Source organism: Passer domesticus, chromosome 2 (assembly GCF_036417665.1).
Source record: "Passer domesticus isolate bPasDom1 chromosome 2, bPasDom1.hap1, whole genome shotgun sequence".
Lineage (NCBI taxonomy): Eukaryota > Metazoa > Chordata > Aves > Passeriformes > Passeridae > Passer > Passer domesticus.
In genome coordinates, this window is record NC_087475.1 from 87,548,987 (window position 1) to 87,573,060 (window position 24,074).

General features: G+C 40.8%; 1 protein-coding gene and 1 long non-coding RNA gene across 3 annotated transcripts in view; one reads left to right on the forward strand and one right to left on the reverse strand.

Moving 5' to 3' along the window:
- The window catches only part of LOC135294495 (uncharacterized), a 41,148-nt gene continuing 17,074 nt past the window's right edge, over positions 1 to 24,074 (reverse strand). Inside the window, exons 7-10 of one of the 2 annotated variants that reach the window (XR_010356587.1) lie at positions 23,111 to 23,443; positions 12,121 to 12,219; positions 10,310 to 10,378; positions 1 to 9,925 (exon numbers count right to left, since the gene is read on the reverse strand). This is a non-coding gene — a long non-coding RNA (uncharacterized LOC135294495). Of the gene's footprint in view, positions 9,926 to 10,309; positions 10,379 to 12,120; positions 12,220 to 21,864; positions 22,231 to 23,110; positions 23,444 to 24,074 lie in introns of those variants that run through there. The other variant, XR_010356588.1, reaches the window with a different exon arrangement.
- Positions 8,215 to 24,074, forward strand: part of LOC135294493 (ovostatin-like) — a 25,000-nt gene continuing 9,140 nt past the window's right edge. Inside the window, exons 1-22 of the mRNA XM_064409825.1 lie at positions 8,215 to 8,401; positions 8,907 to 9,090; positions 9,417 to 9,573; positions 10,720 to 10,772; positions 11,692 to 11,712; positions 12,761 to 12,929; positions 13,489 to 13,573; positions 14,293 to 14,404; positions 14,772 to 14,886; positions 15,090 to 15,199; positions 16,337 to 16,495; positions 16,850 to 17,077; positions 17,399 to 17,456; positions 17,934 to 18,079; positions 19,142 to 19,291; positions 19,852 to 20,022; positions 20,319 to 20,451; positions 21,076 to 21,172; positions 21,647 to 21,875; positions 22,439 to 22,562; positions 22,892 to 23,010; positions 23,443 to 23,494. Coding sequence (XP_064265895.1) covers positions 8,292 to 8,401; positions 8,907 to 9,090; positions 9,417 to 9,573; positions 10,720 to 10,772; positions 11,692 to 11,712; positions 12,761 to 12,929; positions 13,489 to 13,573; positions 14,293 to 14,404; positions 14,772 to 14,886; positions 15,090 to 15,199; positions 16,337 to 16,495; positions 16,850 to 17,077; positions 17,399 to 17,456; positions 17,934 to 18,079; positions 19,142 to 19,291; positions 19,852 to 20,022; positions 20,319 to 20,451; positions 21,076 to 21,172; positions 21,647 to 21,875; positions 22,439 to 22,562; positions 22,892 to 23,010; positions 23,443 to 23,494 — 2,782 coding nt within the window. The 5' untranslated portion in view covers positions 8,215 to 8,291. The remainder of the gene's footprint in view (positions 8,402 to 8,906; positions 9,091 to 9,416; positions 9,574 to 10,719; positions 10,773 to 11,691; positions 11,713 to 12,760; positions 12,930 to 13,488; positions 13,574 to 14,292; positions 14,405 to 14,771; positions 14,887 to 15,089; positions 15,200 to 16,336; positions 16,496 to 16,849; positions 17,078 to 17,398; positions 17,457 to 17,933; positions 18,080 to 19,141; positions 19,292 to 19,851; positions 20,023 to 20,318; positions 20,452 to 21,075; positions 21,173 to 21,646; positions 21,876 to 22,438; positions 22,563 to 22,891; positions 23,011 to 23,442; positions 23,495 to 24,074) is intronic.

Below are 24,074 nucleotides of genomic sequence, written 5' to 3' on the forward strand. Positions count from 1 at the left end.
TTCAGCAACACCAGTACCTGGGAAACCTTGGGAAGCAGCTAGAGAGTTGCTCTAAACTTATGAGGAATTTGACATAGGAACCTAAGGCTCTTTGTGAATTTAGGTTCTGGCTGATGTGAGCTAAGTGACTTAACACCCTTGAGAACCTGGCCCTGATTCTCTCAGCTGTCTAAATACCACCTAGCATGTGAAAGCAGCAAGCACAGAGCAGTTTTTTGATGTGGTAGCACTGTGCATGCAGGTGAGCCTGAAGGGGCACTTCAATGCATAAAACAACATGTACCTCCCATATTTCTCCTTAGGATGTACAGAAATATAGGAATGAAGCTCTCAACTTTTTTTTTATTTTTTTTCTTCTTTTTTTCTTTTTTCTTTTATTTTTTTTAAGTTGCATATAAGCTTGGTTTACTGAGAAACAAGAATAGTTTCTTCCCTGCAGTTCTGGTGAAATGTTTACCTTGTGAAAAAAATAATGACATTTTGAGAAAAAAGATATTGTAAGGTGAGTGGCTTTCAATTCTTTCAATTCTGCTCAAAACATTGAGTTTCTATCCCCAGCATTTCTCTTCCCATCAGAAGCAACCCCTGGGCACAACCCTTGACCCAAAAAGTCACACTGAAAGCAATGTTTTCATGTTTGCATGAGACCTGTGGTGACTTTTGCTACAGACAGACACATGCTGAGAAGTAAGTTATGACTCTGAAGATGTTAAGGGGCCAACTGACCCCAAACTCCCCCTTGCTCTCTCATCCCTGTCAGCAAAAAAGATTGTGTGAGCTTCAAGAGGGGTCAGTCAGGCAACTTCAATCCACCTTCCTCAGCTGTGTAAACTCAGCCTGCTGCTAAACAAAAGCCTTTGTTTAATGCCATTCCAGTGAATGGCCAACTGCAAGCCTGGTCAGATGGAAACTGATATGAAATGCAGATGCTTTCAAAAGCACAGCATTTAAATTTTACTACAAATTTCCAAAACACTAGGCTGAGAGGGAGTGGATGGGACAATGACAGCAGTACCTTGCAAAATCTGCATTTTACAGCCTTCTTTTACCTCTTTAACACTTTTAACTCCAGTGCAAACTTGTGACCCAATTTTTTTTTCTCATGGAGCTTGCATCATGTGATGCTGCTGCTTCACAAACTCAGTTTGTTTAACCTCAGTACGAAGCAGATGAAAAGATGTAACAATTGAAAGGAGCTTTAGACACTGACCTTGTAGGACCATGTGAATCAATGGTAAGGGCCACAACCCATCTCCAAAAATGGTAAATACTTTTACACTCAGTTTTCTTTGATTGCTATAGTTAGAAAGATGTTCTAGAACTCTGAAATTACCATGAATCAGTCTTCCCTTGGACTTTCAGTGTGTAAAAAGGTGCAGTTTCTATAGGGCCCGTCTGCTGTAGCCCATGGGAATGTGCCAGGATAGGCTCTGGAAATTTTTCCCAGAGTTATAAGCTGCCAGGACTCTGACAGTTTTGTGTAACAGCAAAGTACTCGTGCTATGAGCAACTATGAGTGACACTAGGCATGGATGTGATGCACCAGTCACTCCCTCTTTTCCACACAGTGCTCTCCAGCAGACAGTTTTGCCTAGTGCTGGTCATTTATGGGTCAATAACAATAAAAAAACCTAGTTCTTCAAAAGAGGACAACAGGACTTTCTCTTATTCCCTGTTTGCCTGAGGTCAGCTTGTTTGCCCTGAGACAACCTGGAAACCTCCACTGTTTAGGAAGATAATAAAAGTTAAAAAAGACTGACAATCTTCATCAAGGACACATCCTCCAGCTTGTTCAGTACAGTGCTTAGCAATTCAATATATAGCTGCAGAATATATTTTCACTGGAGACAAAGGAAAAATAGCCTTTATGTGAGGGGAATGAATCAAAAAACTTTTCAGGCATAAGGTCAGGGGTTGAAGGCACAAACAGGCTCTCCCTGGGGGGCGTCCTTAAAGTAGTGCAATTAATATATCAGGTAACACAAGGGTATTGTTTTGCTGCCAAGTAGATAATAATAACAGATAAAGGGAGAGAAAGCTGCAGGCTCTGAATAGCATTTGCACGCCTTCCATAATGTGTCTGGAGCAAGTTCAATTTCTGGGATGTCGTAGTGGAAAGAAAAATTCTTTGTAACAAGAAAAAAATGGATTTAGAAGCAAGATGTTGGTCAATGGCAAAAAAGATCAAAGTACTCAAAAGAGACTGAGCCTCCAACATTTAGTGTTATCAGCCAGTTGTGAGACACTCCCAACCCCAAGCTCTCTTTCCCTAGCAGCATCACGCCTACACTGAAGACAGACTTCAAAGAAATGAGAAGAGGTAGTCCCTGCTCTAAAAGATGTAGATCTTATGTTGTGCACTCATCTCCTATGAACTCTGATAAAATAATTTTACAGCTTAAAATGAGATCAACACTTCCCTTCTTAGAGCACTTGGATTAGACATATAGCATTTCCCAAAAAAATATGAAATTTCCTTTGGCACATAAAACTGCATCCGAAGGCACATGTAAAACACTGCTCCTCTGTAGTGCTCCTCTCACAGACCAACCTGCAGTTCAGACAGATCATTCAAGTCTCTTATGTCAACAGTGCCCGAAACTGCAGGAAAATGCTTTAGGGGTATGATTACCTCAGTAAAACTCCTGTAGGATCTGTAGACTGATGGCTGAATTCCTAAGGGAAAGCAGAACTGTATGACCTCAAGTCAATCCAGAGAAGAAGGGCAACCAGCCAGGGAAGGCTGTTCCACTCTAAACTGATGGAGGGAAGGAGAAGAAAATAAGTGGGACTAATGTAGCCTCAAACAGTTACAAGTCTGTCACTGCAATGCGTTCATGAGTCATTTCTGCAGAATGAAAATAAAAAACAGGCTTTCCATAAAGCACAGAAAAGCCATTGTAATATGAAAGCCTCAGAGAGCTACATCTTTCTACATATGCCTGTCACAAGTTGTCACCTGAGATGAAAGCAAATGCTTCTAGCTTCAGAGTGCAGAAGTTGCAGCTACAGAGAGGATAGCTGTGCACAGCTGTGAAATAGAAACAAAGGGTTAGGGGTTTGATCAGAGCTGAAAAGGTCAGAGAATTATTTGGGCTTTCCTCAGCATGCTAGAGATGGCTGGTCTCAGGCACCTTTCTGGTAGCCAGAAAAGCCAATACATGACAACATCATGTGCAGCTTGCATCAGCCCTTGGTACACAAGATGATTTCTCAGTACCACTCATGAGCTGATTGCTGGCACGGGAAGTTTAGGGGGGAACATGAAGCCAGAGTAGTTGTCCCACCTTGACTAGTTACATTTTATGGATTACATGTCAAATGTTCCCCACCTGATACTCATTGTTAAGTATTTTCTTTTCCTCCTTTAATAAAAGCCTGATTTATATCTGCAAGTGTGAAGAATTAACTTACTGAGTACCAGAAAATTTTTGAGGGGCTTATTGAGATATTTTATTTGTGACCTGTTCACATTTGAACTGAACACTTGATGCTGCCTAGAAAAACCACAAAGAAAGGAGGGCTGAAAAACTCTAGTTCCTATCCATGCAAGGACAGAAAAAATGCAAAGCACACCCAAAAGAAATGCAGACTCTTATTAGCCTGACTATAGCACAGCATTCATAGTTTAGCCTGAAAGCTGTCAGGTGATCTGTGTACAACTAGGAAGATAATTTCATTTCTATATCCACTAGTATCCACTCTGAGGCTTGTGCAGGTGCAGTGACAGCAGTCAGATTCCAGCTTCACTCTCCTTTCACTGGCATTTTTCACCAAAACTGCACAACAAAGGCTTAATACTTCAGCTCACAGTCATTCCTGCTCAGACCTCAGCCTCCACGCATATGTGGAGAAAGGTCTCAGTTTTGAAAACAGGTTATGGATGACCCATCCACGCTCCACAGTCACTGAAGCCTTGCAACTGGCTGACCTTCAACTACCTTCGTCTTTTGCGTGGCTGCCTTTTCCAGGCATCATAGACCACTGAAATAAACTGCAGTCCTCCCTACCACCACATTTTGTTGAAAAAAATTCCATCACTCATCAAAATCACTGCAAGCTGTGACTATTCCACTAGGGACAGATGTATTTTCTTTTATGACCTCACCAGCCTTTCAGCTACTAAAGGACTTTGCCAAGGCTCACACATCTTAGAACAATGGAAGAAATCTTGCATGCTTGACTAGAGACCCTATTGACCAAGCGGAACTTTATCTATAGTTACCATGTTTCAGCATTGTTCCCCAAACACCTGGGCCAAACCAAGCATTTCGACCTTTACCATGTCTAAACAAATTGTTACAATCTAATTTTCTAAAAGGCAGTGTTACAGGAAGCAGTCATAGCCAAAATCACAGATTGGCTCAGTGCTTTATAACTAATTTTTGTAGCTGTAATGACCAAGTTTCTTTGCACTGATCTTATTCTGAATGCAGCAATTAACCCGTTCACAAGAAAGTTGAGAGTGCCCACACCACAAATATATGGATTCAGATCTTGCAGACACATCCAAGCTGGCTTTAGACTGCATGAATGAGAAGGAGTACTAGAATTATATGAAATGCTAGCAGCCACAAATGCATCAAAAACAGGAAAAACCATGTTGCTCCAGAGACTCTTGTAATTCTCCTAAAGCCATTTGATGATTCCCACAGGAAAGAAATACAGCTCTTTTCAGTAATAGTGAGTGAAATTTGAGATCAAGAAACCACACAGAAAGACACAGAAACTACTGTGACTGAGCAGCCCAATATGAAATAATTAGTTGCAGTCAAGTAGTATTAATGTAGTTTTTCACAGCAAGACAGATTTTATTTGTAAAGATAATCTTGTACTGTTTGAACATATCTAGTGCCTCAAATAAACCAAACCACAACCATAAAGGCACAGTTTTTGGTGTTGAACTATGGCTGCAGCAGGACCATTTCAGTGGCAGAATGATATCTGTATTAAGCTGGTGGGACATTTTTTAAAAAAGAGAACTAAATCAAATTTAACTGAATCAAATAGCTGATTCCATTGTTGCCAAGGTTCCCTCTCATTGCTCTCCATCTACAAATGCACAGATCTCTCTTAGTGTGTGCTACAGCTAAGCAAAAGTATCTGAAGTCTGAAGTTATGGCTCAGGTAACATTCAAAGTTAGCTGGCAAAAACCTCCTTTTGAGTCAAGAATGCAAGATAATCTGTCTGTATACAGACATTTCTCCAACATTGCCCAAAACCAAGAAACTCTTACAGTACCTGAAGCTACAAGAAATGTGGAGAGAGACTGCTTAAAAGCCCATAGAGTGACAAGACAGGAGGAATGCATTCAAACCGAAAGAGAACAGGTTTAGATTAGATATTAGCAAGAAATTTCTTACTGTGAACCTGGGGAGACACTGGCACAGGTTGCCCAGAGAAGCTGCAGATGCTCCATCCCTGGAAGTGTTCAAGACCAGGCTGGATAGGACTCTGAGCTACCTGGTCTGGTGGAAGGTGTCCCTGCCCATGGCAGAGGGGTTGGAAGTGGATGATCTTTAAGGTCCCTTCCAACCCAAACCATTCCATGATTCTATGAAATACAGATCTGATGATTAAGTATCATCTCTCTAACTTCCCCACAGAGCAATCTTCAGAAGCTTCTTGAGCATATGCAGCTGAGTTAAAAAGAATGGGTAGGATTTGAAAAGCAAAGACATGTAGTCAGCAAATAATAAGAATAAAAAATAATTAAAAACAAATGTCAATGGTTTCATAAATATTTGCCCTGAAAACAACTTTTTTTGTTGTATGCAGTGGAATGTTGTTTGATTCTCCTGTGAAAGACAAGTTATTATATGTTATAGCCAAGAAGATGAGATGACCTCTGTTTTCCTTTGTTATGATAAAGTTAGAGGGGCCTTTTTCACCCAGAGAACTTGTTTGGTTGCAAACCTATTAATTCAATAGATCATTGCATTTTTTGTTTGTTTATTTCCTTACCAGATGCACCTCCTTCATTGTGATTAGTGGAGGGTTTAAACTAGTGCAGTGAATTATTTGGATATAGGATACATGAGGAATCTTTTTCCTTCATTTGGTTACTGTACAGAAGGTACCTTTGCACAAAGACATTGTGATTAGTGCCAGTTCCTGGAGACACAACAGTGCACTTTCTGACCAAAGCCACAATCCAGCCTAGATTTGGGGCAAAAATGCCTGCTTGTTATAACAGTAAGTTATACACAACTACCCTTCTCTACCTCTTACACCTTTGAATGTCACCTAAACCATTACACTCTCTGATGAAATGTTCAAAAGTAGACTCAGAAAGCTTCTGGATTGTGATGATTATCAAATTGACTTGTTTGGAATTAATACTTCATTACATCGCAATAAATTTATAACTACCTGAGAAAGCCAAGAAAAGCAAGAGCCTGCAACACTGGTCATCTCCTTTTTCCACAATGTCCACTCAAGTTCGAGCCCTTGTCAGTGAATTTCTGATCTTGCAGCTCCTGGTAGGGATATCCCATTGCAGAGAAAATAAAGCCTGATCATTTGGGAAGCTCCTTAACTGCAGAATCTGTAGAGATCCTCTGCAACAGAAATGACAATGAAGTGGGCTTTCAGAACAGAACCTCAGTCTGTTGTCTGTGTTCTAAGCACCTACACCATGACTCAGAGAGACCTCTGGGGAACCATCTGCTACTTCTGCTGTGTTCCATTTCCATATGGTTTGATACTTCTGTGAAAAATTTAAGGGCATGAGTGAAAACATTTTACAGCCACCCTATGTGCCCCATGTTTCTATTGGAGAAAGTTTCACAGACTAGCAAGAAACAAGAATAGACAGTCATAGAGCACATCAGGATATTAGAGAAAATTGTGCTCTCATACAGGTACTCTGCCCTTGGACCCATATCTCTCTGGCAGCCAAGCAGTCAGCCAATCTTTCACTTATTCCCATTTTCCAGGAAGAATGTCAAAGACTAGTGAGTTGAAATAAGAGTTTAAAAAGGAAAGCAGAAGCTAAAAGAGGGATTTATTCACTGCTTCCCATTGGCAGGCAGATGTCCAGCCACTCCCTGAGAAGTGAGGCCTCAGTAAGGTAGTGGTTGCTTTGGAAGACAAATGCTGTTATCACTAATGTTGTCCCTCCTCCTCCTTTCCCCCACCTGTTATTGCTAAGCATGGTGTCCTGTGGCAGTACAGGACATTCCTTTGACCTATTTGGGTCATCTGTCCTGGCTGTAGCCCCTCACAGTCTTTTACTCACCCCAAGCTTCCTGGCTTTTGGCTGGGAGGTGGGGGAGGTAGAAAGCCCTGACACTCTGCTAGCACTCTTCAGCAAGAGCCAAAACACTGGTGAGTTATGAGCACTGTTCTAGCCTCAAATGCACAGCACAGCAGACTACTGTGCAGAAAGCTGACTTCATGACCTCATGCCAGACCGACCCAGTGCCCAGTGCCAAAATTAATGGAAAAAATTATTTACAGTTATCAAATAACTGCTTTCCAGCACTGTTTTTCTTGTAGGGAGCAGCCCACCTGAGTGCTTTGTTTTCTCTTCAGAGTACAAGAGAACAAAAGAAATTCCTTCTCCCTAATAAAAAACTCTATTAGCTTCCACACAGGTGTGAAAACTGGAAACCTGGGGAGCTAACAAATTCCCATAGACCCAGCGACTGGCTAATTCCAAGCTGAAATGAATCAAACTTCAACAGCACTGTCAAGTGCTCAATGGCTAAGGTAGAAGCAATTAAGACTTTTTAGAGCTCTTTCTGTTTCTAGCTTCTCTATTTTTCCATTTTGTCAATTTTCAAAACACCAATGAAGCAAGGGAAAAGAGAGGTCAATATTAGTCAGAATCTGGTGACAAAATGCAGAAAATTGGTCTACTTCACCCACACTGTTAATCCAGTTGGTAAATTCCAAGAACAATGGGGAAAACGCTCAGATGTTAATCTGGTTTGACAGACTTACTTGGGTTTAGATCACTTTGTGCTTTTCAGTAGTGTGACAAGTCTCAGTGTAAAACCCAAAGCCCCCTTCCTCGAAACAACACCACTGAAGGTATTTTGTGCAGACATTCAGAGAAGTGCAGTGAAATGTTGCAGATGGTGGGTTGATTTTGGTTGCAGTAGTGTTAGGGGAGGTTCTTGCAAGGAGTGGGATAGACTGGGATCTCCACCCCTTGCTGCAGTTATAAAGGCACCAACATCAAAGGAAGGAGCCAGGGAGGAGTTGAACAGCAAACTCCTTTCCTCTGGAGAACTGGGTGAGGAATGCTGCAGAGCTGTTAAACTAGTAGGCAAGGAATTGTTTCATGGGAAGAGAACTTATCTCTTTCTTCTGTGTCCCAGTGAGAAAAATGTGGCTGAAGTTTCTTTTGGCTATTCTTCTCTGGCATGTAGCAGCTGCAAAGGAACCTGAGCCGTAAGAACTACCCTCTTACTATTATTAGTATTTGTGAAAAGGCTTTAAAGACAGTGCTAGTCAGTGTTATTGATTTTTCTCTAAAATTTAAATACTGCCAGGGCTCATCTTTTATATCTGGAGAGCTAAAGCAGAATGGGGATGGCAAGTGAACAATTCTCATTTAATATGATCAGACCTTCTACCTATTGCAGAACTTCCAAGGAAATTGATGTGTGTCCAGATAAGGCAATAGCAGTAGTGACAGCAGGGTGCTTTGCTAAAACCAGGTGGTTTTATCTGGGCCCAGGGCTCAGATAAAGAGCAAAAGGGCAAGAGCTAGGGGCAATAGCAGCTCTAAGCTAGTTCAGAGCTGCAGAATGGAGTGAGGAGCACTGGCAGTGTGTCCTATATAATCTAAAGTAATTGGTGGGTACTTAATAATAACAGTGTTATGTGTTTGTCCTGTTGAGGCTGTTTCTCCTTTACATATGAATGTGATCACTTTGATGTTGGAATTCCATAGGCAGTATGTCCTGATGGTGCCTGCTGTCCTCCAAAATGACTCTCCAGGTCAGGTTTGCCTGCAGTTCCATAACCTCAACGAGACAGTATCTGTCAGAGTAATCCTAGAATACAGCTCTGTTAATACCACTATTTTTAAGAAAACCATGACAGCAAGCAGTGGTCTACAATGCTTTGACTTCAAGGTAAGTTAATTTTAATTTATGTCCCCATGGAAAAGGATTGTAAACAGGGAAAAGAAAGTTAGAGAGCATGGCAAGGAACAAACAGGGAAAGAAATAAGACTTGTTAAAGGAAAAAGGAAGCATAGAAGAGCAACATAGTAACAGAAAAGGAGGCTTTTTTTGCAGATGCAACTAATAAGAAAAAGCGCAAGAAAGGTGATGAAGCTGGTTGAAGTGAGCTTGTGTCTCATTGCAGGAGCCCAGGCCACAGGCATTGCTGTTCAACAGGTTCTGGAGCAAATGACTTCAAGACTAACAACCTCCCCATGTTTCTTCTTTCTTCACAGATTCCTCCTGTCCACTCTGTACCCCTGGCTTTCATTTCCTTCTCTGCCAAGGGCAGCACCATCAGCCTAAAGGAGCGGCGGTCAGTGATGATCTGGGACACAGACAGCATCGTCTTCGTGCAGACAGACAAACCCATCTACAAACCAGGACAGACTGGTGAATGTCCACTTTGTCCATAACATGACCTTAGGAGGCAATTTCTTCAGGCAGAATTTCTCTGTCTGGTGTTTTTCAGGCTGAGCTACATGCTAGACAGTTTATTCAGAGTTCTTGTTAAAACTATTAAGTTATTTGCTGTGGAGCCTAGGGAGTCATCTTCAGGATGTCAGGAGACTGTCATCCCACCATCTCCATTATTTTATTCATCCCTTCCTCCCAGGTGACAGAAGCTATTACTGCTGCTGTTTCATTACTGGTGACAGGCCAGGATAGTGGGGAGAGGTGATTAGATCAACACCTGGCATAAGACAATGCTTCCCTCTGTGGTGTTGGTCAGCATCAAAATAGCCTAAACAACAAGAGTGAAATCTGTTATTTTAAAATTAACTGAAAGTTGTTAAAGACAAAATAATTATATTTACTTTCTGGCCTCTGAAATGTTTGGACTCTAGATTTTCATCTAGAGTTTCATTTTCTTGCAGAGTTGTATTCCTGCACTTACGCTATCCCCCCATCCATGCTTCACACATGCCCATTAAGTAGAGCTCCATTTTTCTAGATCCATTCCTAAATTAATTTCTAGGCTTTAAGGTTTCTAGCACATACTACAGGAAACCAGAGAAGACTTCTTCCCAGAGATTAGTCACATAATACAGCCATTAGACTAGATTAGTTTTACTTTAATTCAGATCAGTTTTATCTACATAGATACACAGTATGAAGAAAAGCTTACCATTTGGAATTTCATGCCACTAAGGTGTGCAATATGGGTTGTTTATTGGTCAAATGGCTTGGTTTTGACCTGGGGCAAGCAGCAGACAAAATCAAATTATGAAAAGGTAATGTAGTTCTTACTTCTTCCGTCATTCCTTTCTGTGAGGTTAAACTTCCATGAAAGTAAACTTTTCATTACTAAAATAAAGGAAACTTTTATGAAAGGGTACAAGAGCTTGATGCTAGGGAAAAGATCTTTGATCAAAGACTGTGTAGGGTTCTTTTACCTTCACAAGCACTTTATTATGTGCATCCTGTGCAAGCAGGACTGTTGGAAGACCTGTGAAACTGGGAGTACTAATGAATGTAAAACATGCTTAGCCAAACAAACTATGGTCAGTGCTAACACTCTGTTTCTTGCTTTTCCAGTGAGGTTTCGTGTTGTTGCCCTGGATTTAAATTTTAAACCCGTTCAGGAGAAGGTTAGTGACCAGTAATATTCCCCTGTATTTCAAATTTCTGGGAGACAATTTCCTCTCAAATTTTATATAGAGGACTCCTATGGATAAAATGAGATGTTGCGGAGACTAAATGCAAAAGAATTAACCTGATTTCCTAAGCACATGCTGTAATCCAGACTTTCATTAGAATCACAGGGAAGAAGGCAAGTGTATAGCAGTTTGAATTCCTGACACAACACCTTCTATTGTTGCTGGGAAAGAGACTCAAAACCCCCTCCACTTTGTTGCTACAGACATTATCTTAGCTCTGACCAGAAAGCCCACGGTTCAGTCTCCTGCTGTTACAGTTCAGCAAATGTTGCTTGCAGGCATCAGTAAATCATCCACCTGGTACTTTGCCCATTTTAGAAATGCGGGAAATTGAAGAGAAAGTGCTGCCACAACTATATATCTCCTCGGGGATATTCTTTCCACTGCCAGCAGTCTCTCGTCATGCTCATAGTGCATAAGGGAAATTAATGGAAGGGTCTTCACTGGTCTCCTCTCCTGCACTCATAATGCAGGAGACAGTACAGTGGTAGCAAAAGGGCTGGTACTAATAAGAAGCACAAATCATGGTTTATGTGCACCTCCATGAATCTGTTCACTCATACACTCTGAGCTTGTGCTAAAAACAGTATGAAACTGTCCCACCATTCTCATTTCATCTCTCTCCTTTATGCAAGCTTCTTATTGAAATAAAATTGCTGTTAAATTGATTAAAATAAGAGATGAAGACCTCTGATGTATTATACTGAATATTGGTTATATACTTCAGTATATAGTATTCATAGTATTATACTGAATATTGATTATATAGTTCTCACAGCCCTGAGGAAAAATAATTTGCGTTTGATCAGCCACCTAATATCTTCTTCCATTCTGTTTTTTCCTCTTTCAGTACCCCTTGATTGCAATTCAGGTAAGAAATTTTTATGTTTGTACTGCATTACTCTGGGCACATGTCCTTACGTGGGTTTGAATGTGTCCATACCCAGAAAAATCTTGCTGCTGAGTACAACAGCAGAAATTAACAGAAACTCCTTAACACAGAACAAGGATGCTCTTTGAGCTTGGCATGGAAAGCACACCTACAATCATTCCAGCAGTCAAAATTCTTAGTGTTCTTATGTCTGCCTTTAATTCCCTCCCTCCCCTTTCCCCATTTGCTCCACTTACTTTGGGATATATCTTTTTGTAACTCTAGTGCTGCTAAAAACTATGAACAAATATAGGTTGTGAATACAAGCACTAACTATGTCAGCACTTTCATGGTATTTTCTGGTGATTTTTAAAACAATATCAGTTCATGTCTAGACAGCATACTTACAAGTTTTCATGTTACACTGTGAAGTCAGGGGACTTTATTTTCTTTGCAGTGAGAACATACATCTTTTGAGCCCTCCACTTGTTTTTCTTCCAGCTGTTGCTGTAAAGAGACAAGGAAATGGTGTGAATGAGTTTTCTTTAGTCTAGCTGGTATAACATATACTGAGAGGAAAATGCCACCCCAGTGAATGCAGAAGAAAGATTTCCTTCCTTCTTCTGGCAGCTGAAAAAAAAAAGCTGGGGCTGCTAAAGGCCAAGATTTGTGTGGGATAAACTTGGCTGAAGGGAAAGCACAAAGAAGATTTTCTTTCTCTCTCCTCTTGACACAAATCTAGAGCAACATATACTAAAGAGCAGGAAAGAGCAGTATTGTGAAACTTTCCCTGATGATTGAGACTAATAAGTAGGCTGGCAGAGAATGCCTAAAGTGGGAACAATAGATGAGAATCTAACAACAGTAATAATAACATGAATAATCAGACTACAAAGGTGCAATTTAGCTCAATGCACGTGCATTAAGCAGCTTCTCCAGTGCATTAAAGCAACCTGCTCTGTTTTCTTCTTTGTTGCGGGTTTTGTGTGGTAGTAGCAAAAGATTTCCAAGGCAAAAAGATTGTGAGTCTGTATTCTTTTTTCTTCAGGATCCAAGGGGCAACAGGATCTTGCAGTGGCAAAATGTGAAGTCGGAGATGAACATTATTCAGCTGGAATTCCCACTCACTGAAGAGCCTATCCTGGGGAACTACAAAATTATTGTAGCAAAGAAGTCAGGAGATAGAACAAATCACTCATTCCTTGTGGAGGAATATGGTAAATGCCACCCTTTTTTTTAAATTCAGTGTAGGAAACATTAGCTATGAGCCCATATGAAGCAACCTTTTTGACTGCTAAAACTTCAAAAAGCTTGCTAAGAAATGCAGCTTCAATTAGTTGTCATTAAGAACTGGGGAGATTAAAAAAGAAAGAGAACAGTAAAAAAAACCCGAGAAAAATTTACAATTTTTCATACACTCAGCCAGCAAAATAATCTGCATAAGAAATCAGCAAGTTGATTGCAAATTTCAATGAGACAAACTAAATTTTTCCCATCTATGTCCATGAACTTTCCTTTCCAAAACTCCACAAGGCATCTAGACATCACAGGATTAATTTCAGAAGTCCTGTCTTCTCTTCAAAGTGTTGCAGGAAATCTTCAGTAAGCCTTTGCAGATCAGGCCAATTCTTAATCATACTGCCACCCAGGTTCTGAGATCCCATTCCCTCTATGACTAACAATAAGATATATCCTCATTTTTGCTTTCATCTTAGGAGGGTCTGCAAATTTACAATATGCCAGTATTGGGTTTTTTCTTTTTGCTCTTTGTCCTAGTGTTGCCAAAATTTGATGTCACAGTCAGTGCACCAGAAAGCCTTACAGTCCTGGATTCAGAGTTCACAGTGAAAGTCTGTGGGTTGTAAGTACCACATGCAGAGTTGTTAGGAAATATGCTGAAGTGGAAGAAATTCCCAAGGACTGGGTAAAGAGCCAGGGCTTAGAGAAGAAGCCAAAATGTGTAGGACCCCAGAAGAGGTTGGTGAGGGTTGACTTGGTCTCTAGAGCTTTAATTTATTTGTGTGCTCTTTTCATTTTATTGTGAAAATATTTGATTCTACATGGTGTTGTGCAAGGTAGATAAATCTTTTGAGAGGTTCCCTGGTAAAGTAGGATGTGTCCACTCCCAAGAACCCACTTCAGAGGGAGACCTTCATAAAGCAGAGCACCAGTACATTCTAGCAGGGATCTTATGGTTCCAGCTGTCTAACTCCCCCTCCAATCTTGGTCCTTCAGAAGGACCTTGCTTACATCAACACCAAGATCTTGTAATTTGGAATACCGAGTTGAAATCCCAATCCCCTAGCAGATATGAGGAGTTTTATAAAGGTATTTGGTTTTGCATTCAAAGTGTAGCTTTGTTTCATAGGTTTAAGTGTGAAAAAGAACTAATTTTGATTACTGAGTTGTATTTTCTATTTTGTTAAAGCATGAGAATTAGGAAAAACCCGTGAAACTATTCCATGCTCTGGCTTCCCAGCGAGCTGCTGTCCTGAATCTATTCCTGCACACATTAGTTTAAGATTGTTTGTCAAGCATTAGCTCATAGACCTCATCAGATCATATTTCCTCTTCCCCTAGGTACACCTACGGCCAGCCTATCGAAGGGAAAGTCAAGCTCAGTGTGTGCAGGGATTTTGATTCATACGGGAGGTGCAAGAAAAGCCCAGTTTGTCAATCATTTACCAAAAATGTATGATACATAATTATTGTTCCTCTTCATGCTTGTCCTCTCTTCTGTGTTCTTGTTTCTCTCCCTTTGCTCATCTCATTTTGCTTTCTCTCTTTGATACTTTTCTTCACCCTACTCATCTCTTTGTTTTTATGACTAGCTAGGATCTTGGGGTACCTCATTTCTCTTCTTGGCTTCCTGCAGGCCTGAAGGATTGACATGTTTCTTCTTCATGACTCAGTTTCCCATAAACACGTATAAATCATGCATAAACATGTTTAAAGTACTGAGAAAAGGCATCATTCTCTAAAGAAGGGTCCTGTGTATTGTCAACACCCTTTGCAAGATATGATCCTTGACAGCAGGATTTGTTTTCTTCCCTGTCCAGCTGGAGACAGATGGTTGCCTCTCCCAGGTCTTCAGCTCCAACATCTTTGAGTTACATCGCACTGGTTACATGAGGAACCTTGATGTGAAAGCCACTGTGACAGAGAAAGGAACAGGTAATCTCTTCCAGACAGACAGAAACAGCAAAAGATGTGTGGTCAAGAAGGAGAGTAGGAGATAGCCTCTGCTTGCTGAGTACAAGAATGTCTCCCTGAGGAAGGTCGTTTTTACAAGCCCAGGGACCATCTCCAGGCAAACTCTGCTGATGCTCTGTGCAAGTCAAAGTGTATCTTCTCATGACTCTGGGCATATCTTCCAGGCCTGCAATTTACAGCGGCTCATGTTATTTCCATAACTCGGGTGATGAACACCATACAGTTTGCGAACATGGACCACCACTACAGAAGAGGAATTCCTTACTTTGGACAGGTAAGCAAGAGCTTGGAGGCCTTGTGTTGAAGATGGTTGACAGGCAATCACATAACAACAATGATGGCAGTATCTAGGGGACTGTTTGGGGTGGGGGGGTTCTCCCCAGTCTTCTTCCCTTACATGCAATGCCCTACTGGTAATTCTGAGTGCTGAAGACTATTAGTTTATTCTGAGTTTGATTCTGCCAGAAATACTTGAAATCAGAACAATTCATTAACTAGCATTTCTCTAACTTGCATTTTAAGCTTGCTATAAATCACTGCCTCTCTCTTCAGAACTGACCATCACATGCCAGCCAGACATGAATAGAAACACTGGTGGATTAAGGAAGAAAGAGGGAAAGGAATTTAAGGCACACAGAAACTCAGGGAAATAACAAGAGTTTCTGTTTCAGAAAGGTTTTTCATTATTTTGTTTTATGACAATATCTACATAACTCTGACAGTTGTTTAAAGGGTAGGGATAAATCTCTCTACTTCAGTTCATCTTTTGCCAATGAGGAAAAAATAAGGGGGACCAGTAACACTGAAAGCAGATGAGATCGTCTTTCAAGGGTGAAGTCTGTAAAGTCTATTTAACTTTCTTATTTGATTCCCATTCCCAATCTGTTCTTTTCTTTTAAAAAATCAAAATGAATGCTCATTCCTAGCAACATAGAATTTACTTAGTGGGATCTGTTATTTGTTTAACACATAAACAGCAGAGACAGTATAGACAGAACCAGAAAAATGCTCAAAACAAAGATGTGGAGAAAAGGTTTTCAGACACTGAAAATAGCAGCAGCAGACTCTCAAGACTAGGGGAGGGAAAAAAGGAAGGGAAAAAAGAAAATATATTTTTAAACTGGAAGTGTATAGTCAGAAGGGACTAATCAGGAAAGAGATGAGACATGAAAGTTCTTGCTCCACAAAAAGACATTATCAATGACATAGCAGATGCTGAGGAAGCTCCTGCTCCAAACCTCATAAGATAGCTCAGATAGTTGCCAGAAAGTGAAGACAGAAATTTCAGTTGTCAAGTACTGCTTTGAAGGAAGATGAAAAAGTAATTCTTCTGTCTGGAGAGCAAAGGAGTGCAAATATCAGTATCTACATACAGAAATACATTCAACATGTTTCACATTCCCTTTTACAGATCAAGCTGGTAGACAAAGACAACTCTCCAATTTCCAATGAGGTTATTCAGCTATTTGTCAATAACAAGAATACAGACAACGTCACCACAGATCATAATGGTGTTGCTGAGTTTAGCATTGACACATCTGAAATGTTTGATCCCGAGATCAGTCTGAAAGTGAGTACAAAACAAGGCTGAATAGAGACAAAGAGAGAGATGGCTGCTCTCAAAATGAACCCAAAAAATGATGGGATGAGGTATTAATTCTGGTAATAAAAATACGTTTCTTCATCTTTCTTCATTATGTAGAGCTCTCAAAAACTACTATAAGAGGAGTGAGGAAAACATCTGAGCTGTTACAATGCAATGGAATGCTGCAAGGCTGCTCTTTCCTTACCAATTTTGCTTTAGATGCAGTTCTTATCCATATGCATTACATGAACTAATAGTTCTGATGTCAGAATGTGATGACAAGTTCCCTAGTGATATATGTTTGTTTTCCTTTTCTTCCCTACTCCCTCTCCTGTTCAGGCAGTTTATAAAACCAGTGACCACTGCCACTATGAAGGCTGGATAGAGCCTTACTACCCAGAAGCATCTCTCTCTGTCCAGCGCTTCTACTCTTGGACTAGCAGTTTTGTGAGGATTGAGCCTGTGTGGAAAGATCTGAAATGTGGGCAGAAGAGGAAGATCACTGTGCACTATGTCTTAAACACAGAAGGATACAAAAGAATCAACACCATGAATTTCTACTATGTGGTGAGTATGAAGTTGTGGGTTGGTTTGCTGAACAGGCTTTATTGAGCATCTATCTGGCAGTCCATCCACAGGAATTACAGCAGTGAGTCATTCTCATGGTATTCTCTGTCCCCCTTTTCCCTTCCTTTTGCTTCTGCTTTGTGACCAGCAGCAAGGTTCCCAGCAGCAGCAGTGGGAGCATTCAGCATGCCCTAAGGCTTATGTTTAAGCATTTGAGATCATCTAATTGTACATTGTCCTGTTGATGCACAATGAACCTGATTGCTGCTTTCTCCCTCCAACTTCTGCCAATTCATACATGTCTTGATCTTCTCTGCACAGGGCATGACAAAAGGCAAGATTGTCCTCACAGGGGAAATTAAAGTTAATATCCAAGCTGGTAAGTTAAGTTGCCAATCCCTATTTTTTCATTAGAACAAACAAAGAAACAACGAAACACCCAGAGTTTGGTTGAACAGAGCAGCAACAGGAAGGGCCGTATCTCTCTCCACCCATGCATGTGTGCCTGACAGTAGCACTACCATTGAGATCACTATAAAGTCATGTTTAGTCCAGCAGTTACTGAATTTTATATTAGTCAAATAGTGTTCTCTAAAGATATTCCCAAAGGATGACATAGGGAATGCAGCGCGTCTGCTTTAGGATCCTACCTGAATATGGCCATATGATTAAATCTACAATAAATCTGAGACCACCTGGATTAAATCTAGACCCATCATCTCCTGGAAAATTTTTCAGTTTATCATCTTGAGATTGCTCCACTGACTGATAAAGTTACATACCTGTTGAGTTTGGCTACTACTACAGTAAATCTTTGATATTCCTTCCTTATTGTTGCCTTTATTTCTTCTAATAGGCCAAAATGGCACTTTCACCATTCCCCTTGTGGTCAGGCAGAAAATGGCTCCAGCCCTTCGGTTGCTGGTGTACACCTTACACCCTGACAAGGAGCTGGTGGCAGACAGTGTTCAATTGCCAGTTGAGAAGTGTTTCAAAAACAAGGTGAGAGGCGCTAAGGTATAGCAAGCCTTTCCTGCTGTCAGATAAATACAAATTCTTTGTGTATACATCCACAAGAGTTTTGTTTCTTGTTTCCTTCTACTTCCCTCTACATTATTTCTTTTATTTTTCTTCTCTTTGAGCTTATATCTTTTCTCTACCACTACCTCCTGGCCTTATCATCAGAAGATATATCTTGTTTTAACATTAAGAACTTTTCAGGAGACCCACATCAATCTCAAATGATTCTTGCCTCGCTTAAACTCTATTAGTGTTCCATTCAGTTTTTAGACTTTCTATTCTTCAACATAGTGAACACACTTTAGACTTATTCCACTTCATCATTCAATCTAAGTTTTTACACTTTTTTGTTGAAAAATGCAGTTTAGATTTAGCAGAACTAAATACACATAAAAAGGAAAGCCAAAATAGCAGTCTCGGGTTAAATATTTCTTCCTCTTTTTTTTTTTTTAATTTTTTATTGTACATCTTCATTCATCATTATAAACTCAGATTTCACCAGTAATACTTTTCTAATCTTTAGCTCCTAAAAGCTAAAATGCATGAAACTATAGAACAAAACAAACCAAGTGACATTAAACAAAATGTTTCTAGTTGCCCCTCCTATTTTTTTCCTCCTATCTAAAATAAATGGGAAACAGATTTTGTTCTGAATAGACTGAAAATCTGTTTTATACATTTGCTAACATGGGCCATGGACCTAGGAAAAATAGTACTTGCTCACTGTAGGGTTTATTACATGTAGCCAAGTCATAATAAGGTTCGATTTGATTCGGTAATGACAGCAAAAGAATCACACTTTGTTTTCAATCACTTGAGGTAGCCTTCATTTAAGCTATCACAGGAATCTAAGTGTGCTTATTGCCTAAGTCCCTGTTCTAACAGAGGCCTGGCCAACAGCTACAGTGAAGACCAGACATTCTCCTCCAGGCACATCTTCTGTGCCTTAACAGAAAATCCTTCTGCTGTCCTTCTTGTCCTCCACTCACACACACAGCCAGTAGCATGGATTAGTCATGCCAACACCTGTTTGATGAATTTCAGGTCCACTTGGAATTCTCTGAAAAGCAGATGCACCCAGCTTCCAACGTCAGTTTGGTCATTGAAGCTGCTGCCAACTCCTTCTGTGCTGTGAGGGCAGTGGATCAGGGCGTGCTGCTCCTCAAGCCAGAGGCAGAGCTGTCCATGGAAATGGTAAGCTGCCAAATGCCTTGTCTCCTTCCACTGCTTCTTCCTCCTCCATTACAATGTCTCTTCACTTGAGATTATTAGGCTGAATTAGAGTTTTATGGCTTCTGGCATGTGCCAGTCATAAGCCATCTCTAGTAGGCAATAAACAGATTTTGTTTCATGTGGATTGTAAATCCTCTTTCATCTGGGATTTAGTTTAACCTGTGACTGGTCTTTGGCAACACAACCCTCTAGCATACCCACTACTCCTAGTTTTGTGCTGTCAGCAAACTTGCTCAGGGTAGACCCTTGCTGCAACATCTAGATCATCAAGGAAGATATTGAGAAAGATTAGACCCAGTACTGGAGTACCCTGTGGTACATCGCTGGTTGCTGGCCTCCAGCTAGACTTTGTGCCACTGATCACTGCCCTCTGATCCCAACCATTCAGCTGTTTCTCAGTCCAGGAAACAAAATGGTTTCAAACAGGTTGTCATCTCAGTTTTGGCAATTTGCAGTACTTGATGGTGTAAGTAAGGTTGAGGTTTACATACACACAGTTACTGTTTCCTATCCCCTCACAGGTATACAGCCTGCATCCCCTACAAGACTTTCAAGGCTACGTCTTCCGTGGGTTCAATCTAGAAGAAGACTCCCAAGAGCCCTGTGTCTCATCTGACCACATTTTTCACAAAGGCTTGTATTACACACCTGTAATATCTGGATTAGGCCCAGATGTGTATCAATTCCTCAGGGTAAATGTCCTGTACATTACTTAAATATGCTTTAGTGAGTTTCTGCTTATGTAGTGTTAAATTCTGCAAACAACCCTATTAGTAAAACTCATAAATGACAAACTTCCCTCTTACACCTCTATTCTCAATTTATTCCAGTGCCTACTGTGATTTTCCACACAAAACTCCCAAAAGTCTCTGTATACATGTCTCTGGGCACCTCTGTGGTGGAAACACAGTAATGGGAAAGAGTGAAGAATGGAACAAACCTCATCTACAGTGTGGTTATGACTAACCCTAGAATGTGTTTTTTACAGGATATGGGAATTAAATTTTTTACCAACTCGAAGGTTCGACAACCAGTTGTATGCACTGGTGAGACTGTAAGGCGTCAACCATATGTAATGAATGCAGGGCACGTGGCTTCAGCACACCATGTCAAATCATCAGGTAATACAGAGGACAGGAAAGAGATTTTACCTGTCTTCTTAAAGGAAGAGGTATTCTTGTTATACAGACATGGACTGTACTCATTAATCACTTTGGTTTTTATATTAAATATTGGTCTGGCTTCAAATGAGATGGCTTAAGCTAATGGCCAATGCCCAAAGGAGTTTTTCAGGTCTACACTTCTGATTCGTGTCCAGTTTCACACCGTGAATTGTTGGCAATTGGAAGTGTCACACAAAATTAATTTGACTCCCTTCTGTTGATTCCCTTCTGACCAGAGCTAGTTGGAAAAGACTGTGTGACAGTGGGAACAGTAATCAGAGCTAAGAGCCAAGTGACCTGAGTTCTAGCCCTAGGTCTTACGCTTATGAGAGACCAAAGCAATGTTTTCTTTTTCCTTGGATATAACCACCAGATTATACCTAACTGAGGGATATATTAGCAACATTTAATAATATTTGTGTGGCATGTGTGTATATATGAATATTATATATTCTCAGTTAGAAGGTAATGGTAAAACACTTCTTGTCCTTCATACTGGCCCATGCGCATTCAAACCTGTCCTTTCTGGGCATCTCCATTACATGAACCAGGCTTTCCTATGGTCTCATTATCTCTTACCAGCTGAAGCTGCTCAGGAGGAACAAGAGAGGACACTCATCCTTGAGACTATTCGGGAATTCTTTCCTGAAGCTTGGATTTGGGATATAGTTCCAATTAAGTGAGTACTGCTTCTTTCATATCTGCGCCTTGCTTTAGGAATTAGTGAATATGTTCTCTGATGTCCTGCAAGGTTTCTGGCCCAGAAGACCTAGTTTTTCAGTCATCAGCTGTCCATCTGCCCTTCTCTTTTCCATGATCAAATTACCAAAGATATCCCTAGACACCTGTTCTCACAATGTGTGTACCATGAGTCATATTCCAGTCCTCAGAAGAAGAACACCTTTATTTAAAATATGGATTTGCAGAACAAGAATTCTGAGTTGTCTTTCCAAACTCTAGGATATGATGGGCAGAGGAACATTTTAATAGACTTTTCTCAAATTTTAGTGATAAATTCCAGGGATTGTACGTGGTATTTCTGCAGATAGAATAGGGGTAGTTCTGGTTCTCAAAACTTGTTGCATCTACTGAGAAGGAAGTTATCTGAAATTTACCCTTTTGAAAGCTTTCATTCTTTCTCCATTCCCATCAGCTCTACTGGAAAAACCAGCATCTCATACACCATCCCTGACACCATTACCAAATGGAAAGCCAGTGCTTTCTGTGTGGAAGAGTTGGCTGGATTTGGCATGTCTGTGCCTGCCACCGTGACAGCCTTGCAGCCTTTCTTTGTTGACTTGACCTTGCCATACTCCATCATACGAGGAGAAGATTTCCTGCTTAGAGCCACTGTCTTCAACTACCTTGACCAGTGCATTAAGGTGTGTACTTCTGCCCACATTCTTAGACCTTATCCCATCTCCAAAGAAAATGGTGCAAGTGGCTGGATCTGCTCTTGACTGAGGTACTGCTCATTCTACCTGACAACAGACTATCCTCTGTTTTGTCCTCTGAATTTGTCCTCTCAGAACAAACAGTACAGAGCAAAGGGAGATCTTGTGAGCTGTGACTAGGGCAGATCTGTAAAGCAACTGTATCAAGATCCATAGAGAAAGGAAGCAAGTGCTTTGCAGAGTATCATTCACCATCCACAGATATGCAAGCCATCAATGGTTTCACTTTTCCTTGAGAAGCAGGTGTGCATAGGATGCTTAACATCTGGTGTTAACAGTGAGACTGTTGAGAGAAGCAAGAGGGCAAACTGTTCAGGTTACATCTGACAGATGATTAATCAAACATCATCATCATCATCTGAGGCCTTAAATCTGCCCTGCACTTAACTCCAGATGTAAGCAGATAGTGTCTCACCCCCTCTAACAATAAAACACCATTTCCAATATGGTACAAAACCTTCATCCCATTACACTACTCTTTCTGTTCTCAGATTAATGTTTCACTGTTGGATTCCCTTGATTATCAAGCCAAACCCATCTCCCCAGAGGATGATGGATGTGTATGTGCCAAGCAAAGAAAGACCTATGTCTGGAATATTCTCCCCAAAGAAATCGGTAAGTTCTTTGAATCTATTTGGTTTTATGTTCCAAGATTGATACTAATTTATATCTCAGCTGAAAAAACTTAATCCTTTTCCAACCCAGAGAGCTTGGTCTACCACTGTTCTTTCCAGTTCTCTGGGTTAAAGAGCTTGTCCACAGCTTCAGTGTGTTTATCATGGCCATTTTAGAGATCAGTTCTCTTCCCATATGTCCCACCTACAGTGACTGACCATTCATTATGTTGAACTACTTCATCTTATTCATCAGATGAAAATTCTAACTTTGTCAATCATCCTGCATGGCAGAGGTCCATTTCCTTCCTTTTTTTGCTGTTATTTAAGGTAATGTGGTGTTCAGCATTACTGCAGAGGCCAAGGATGATGAAGCTTGTGGAGACAAAGCTCCCAGGAACATCAGTATTGACTACAGGGACACCCAGATCAGAACACTGCTCATTGAGGTACTGCTGGCAGCTCTTACTGTTTGTCCTGCATTCCCTTTCATGAGGAGACTAAAACACAGCAGAAGTATCAAAAGCAAGTAAAAATTTTTCAGGGTACCTAAAGAAATCCTGGTATGGCTCGACCTTTTTGGCTGGGATAGGGTCAGGATGTTCAATCTAAGACCAAGTCCACTCCCATGAGATATCCTCTTCCATGAGGATCAGACATGTCTCCCTTGTGCAGAGGAGAAACTGGAAATGAGGGACTCCATCTGATGAGATCTCCCTTTTAGAAGCTGTCACATCATACATGGTCTTGTAAACTGTTGCTTCAATCCACCTGTTTTGTGATGTAGAAGGTTGGGGAAAGGGGTGGCATTTTGACACTGAATTTCTCCTGCATGCTTTTGTCTCATCCACTGTGTGTGTCTTCTTTCCATCTTCTTGCAGCCTGAAGGAATAAGAAGGGAAAAGACTCAAAACTTCTTAATTTGTACAGAAGGTAAGGGTCTTCTATATCACTGTCTTGGGAAGAACTGAAAGGAAGTTTGGAGTCTGCACTCTTTCCTGCAGTGTTTATTGATGCTTTCCCTTCCCTTTTTCCCAGAGTTGTCCATAGGACAGCTAGTATGATTCCAATAGTTCAGTTCCCTGTTACCAAATTCCTGTGTGGTCTGGTGCATATCACTGAGGCAGCATCTGTGCCTTGCTTAGATGTGCTCAGATGCTGCAGGAAGGCTGCTATGGAGCTCTCAAAGGGAGACAACCTTTCTGTGCAAATTATGTCCTGTGTTTCTTTCACTCATGTTGAGTGCTGTCCTCTAGTCCATAGATACCTGTAGCTTACAGCTTTCCACCTCTGGTGGGAATGGGAGAGGGAATGTAATGTTCCTTTCCACATTATCTCAGTGCTGACAGCAAACAGCACCTAAGGTTTCCCGACTAGCCTGAAAGAGGCAAAAAATCTGTTCTGACTCTCACCAACCAACTCTACCAGCTGCACCACTGAGGGAATCCCCAAGGTTCACAGATACTACAACCTGTGAGCACCAACCCTACCCTGTTTTACTGGTTTCTATTGA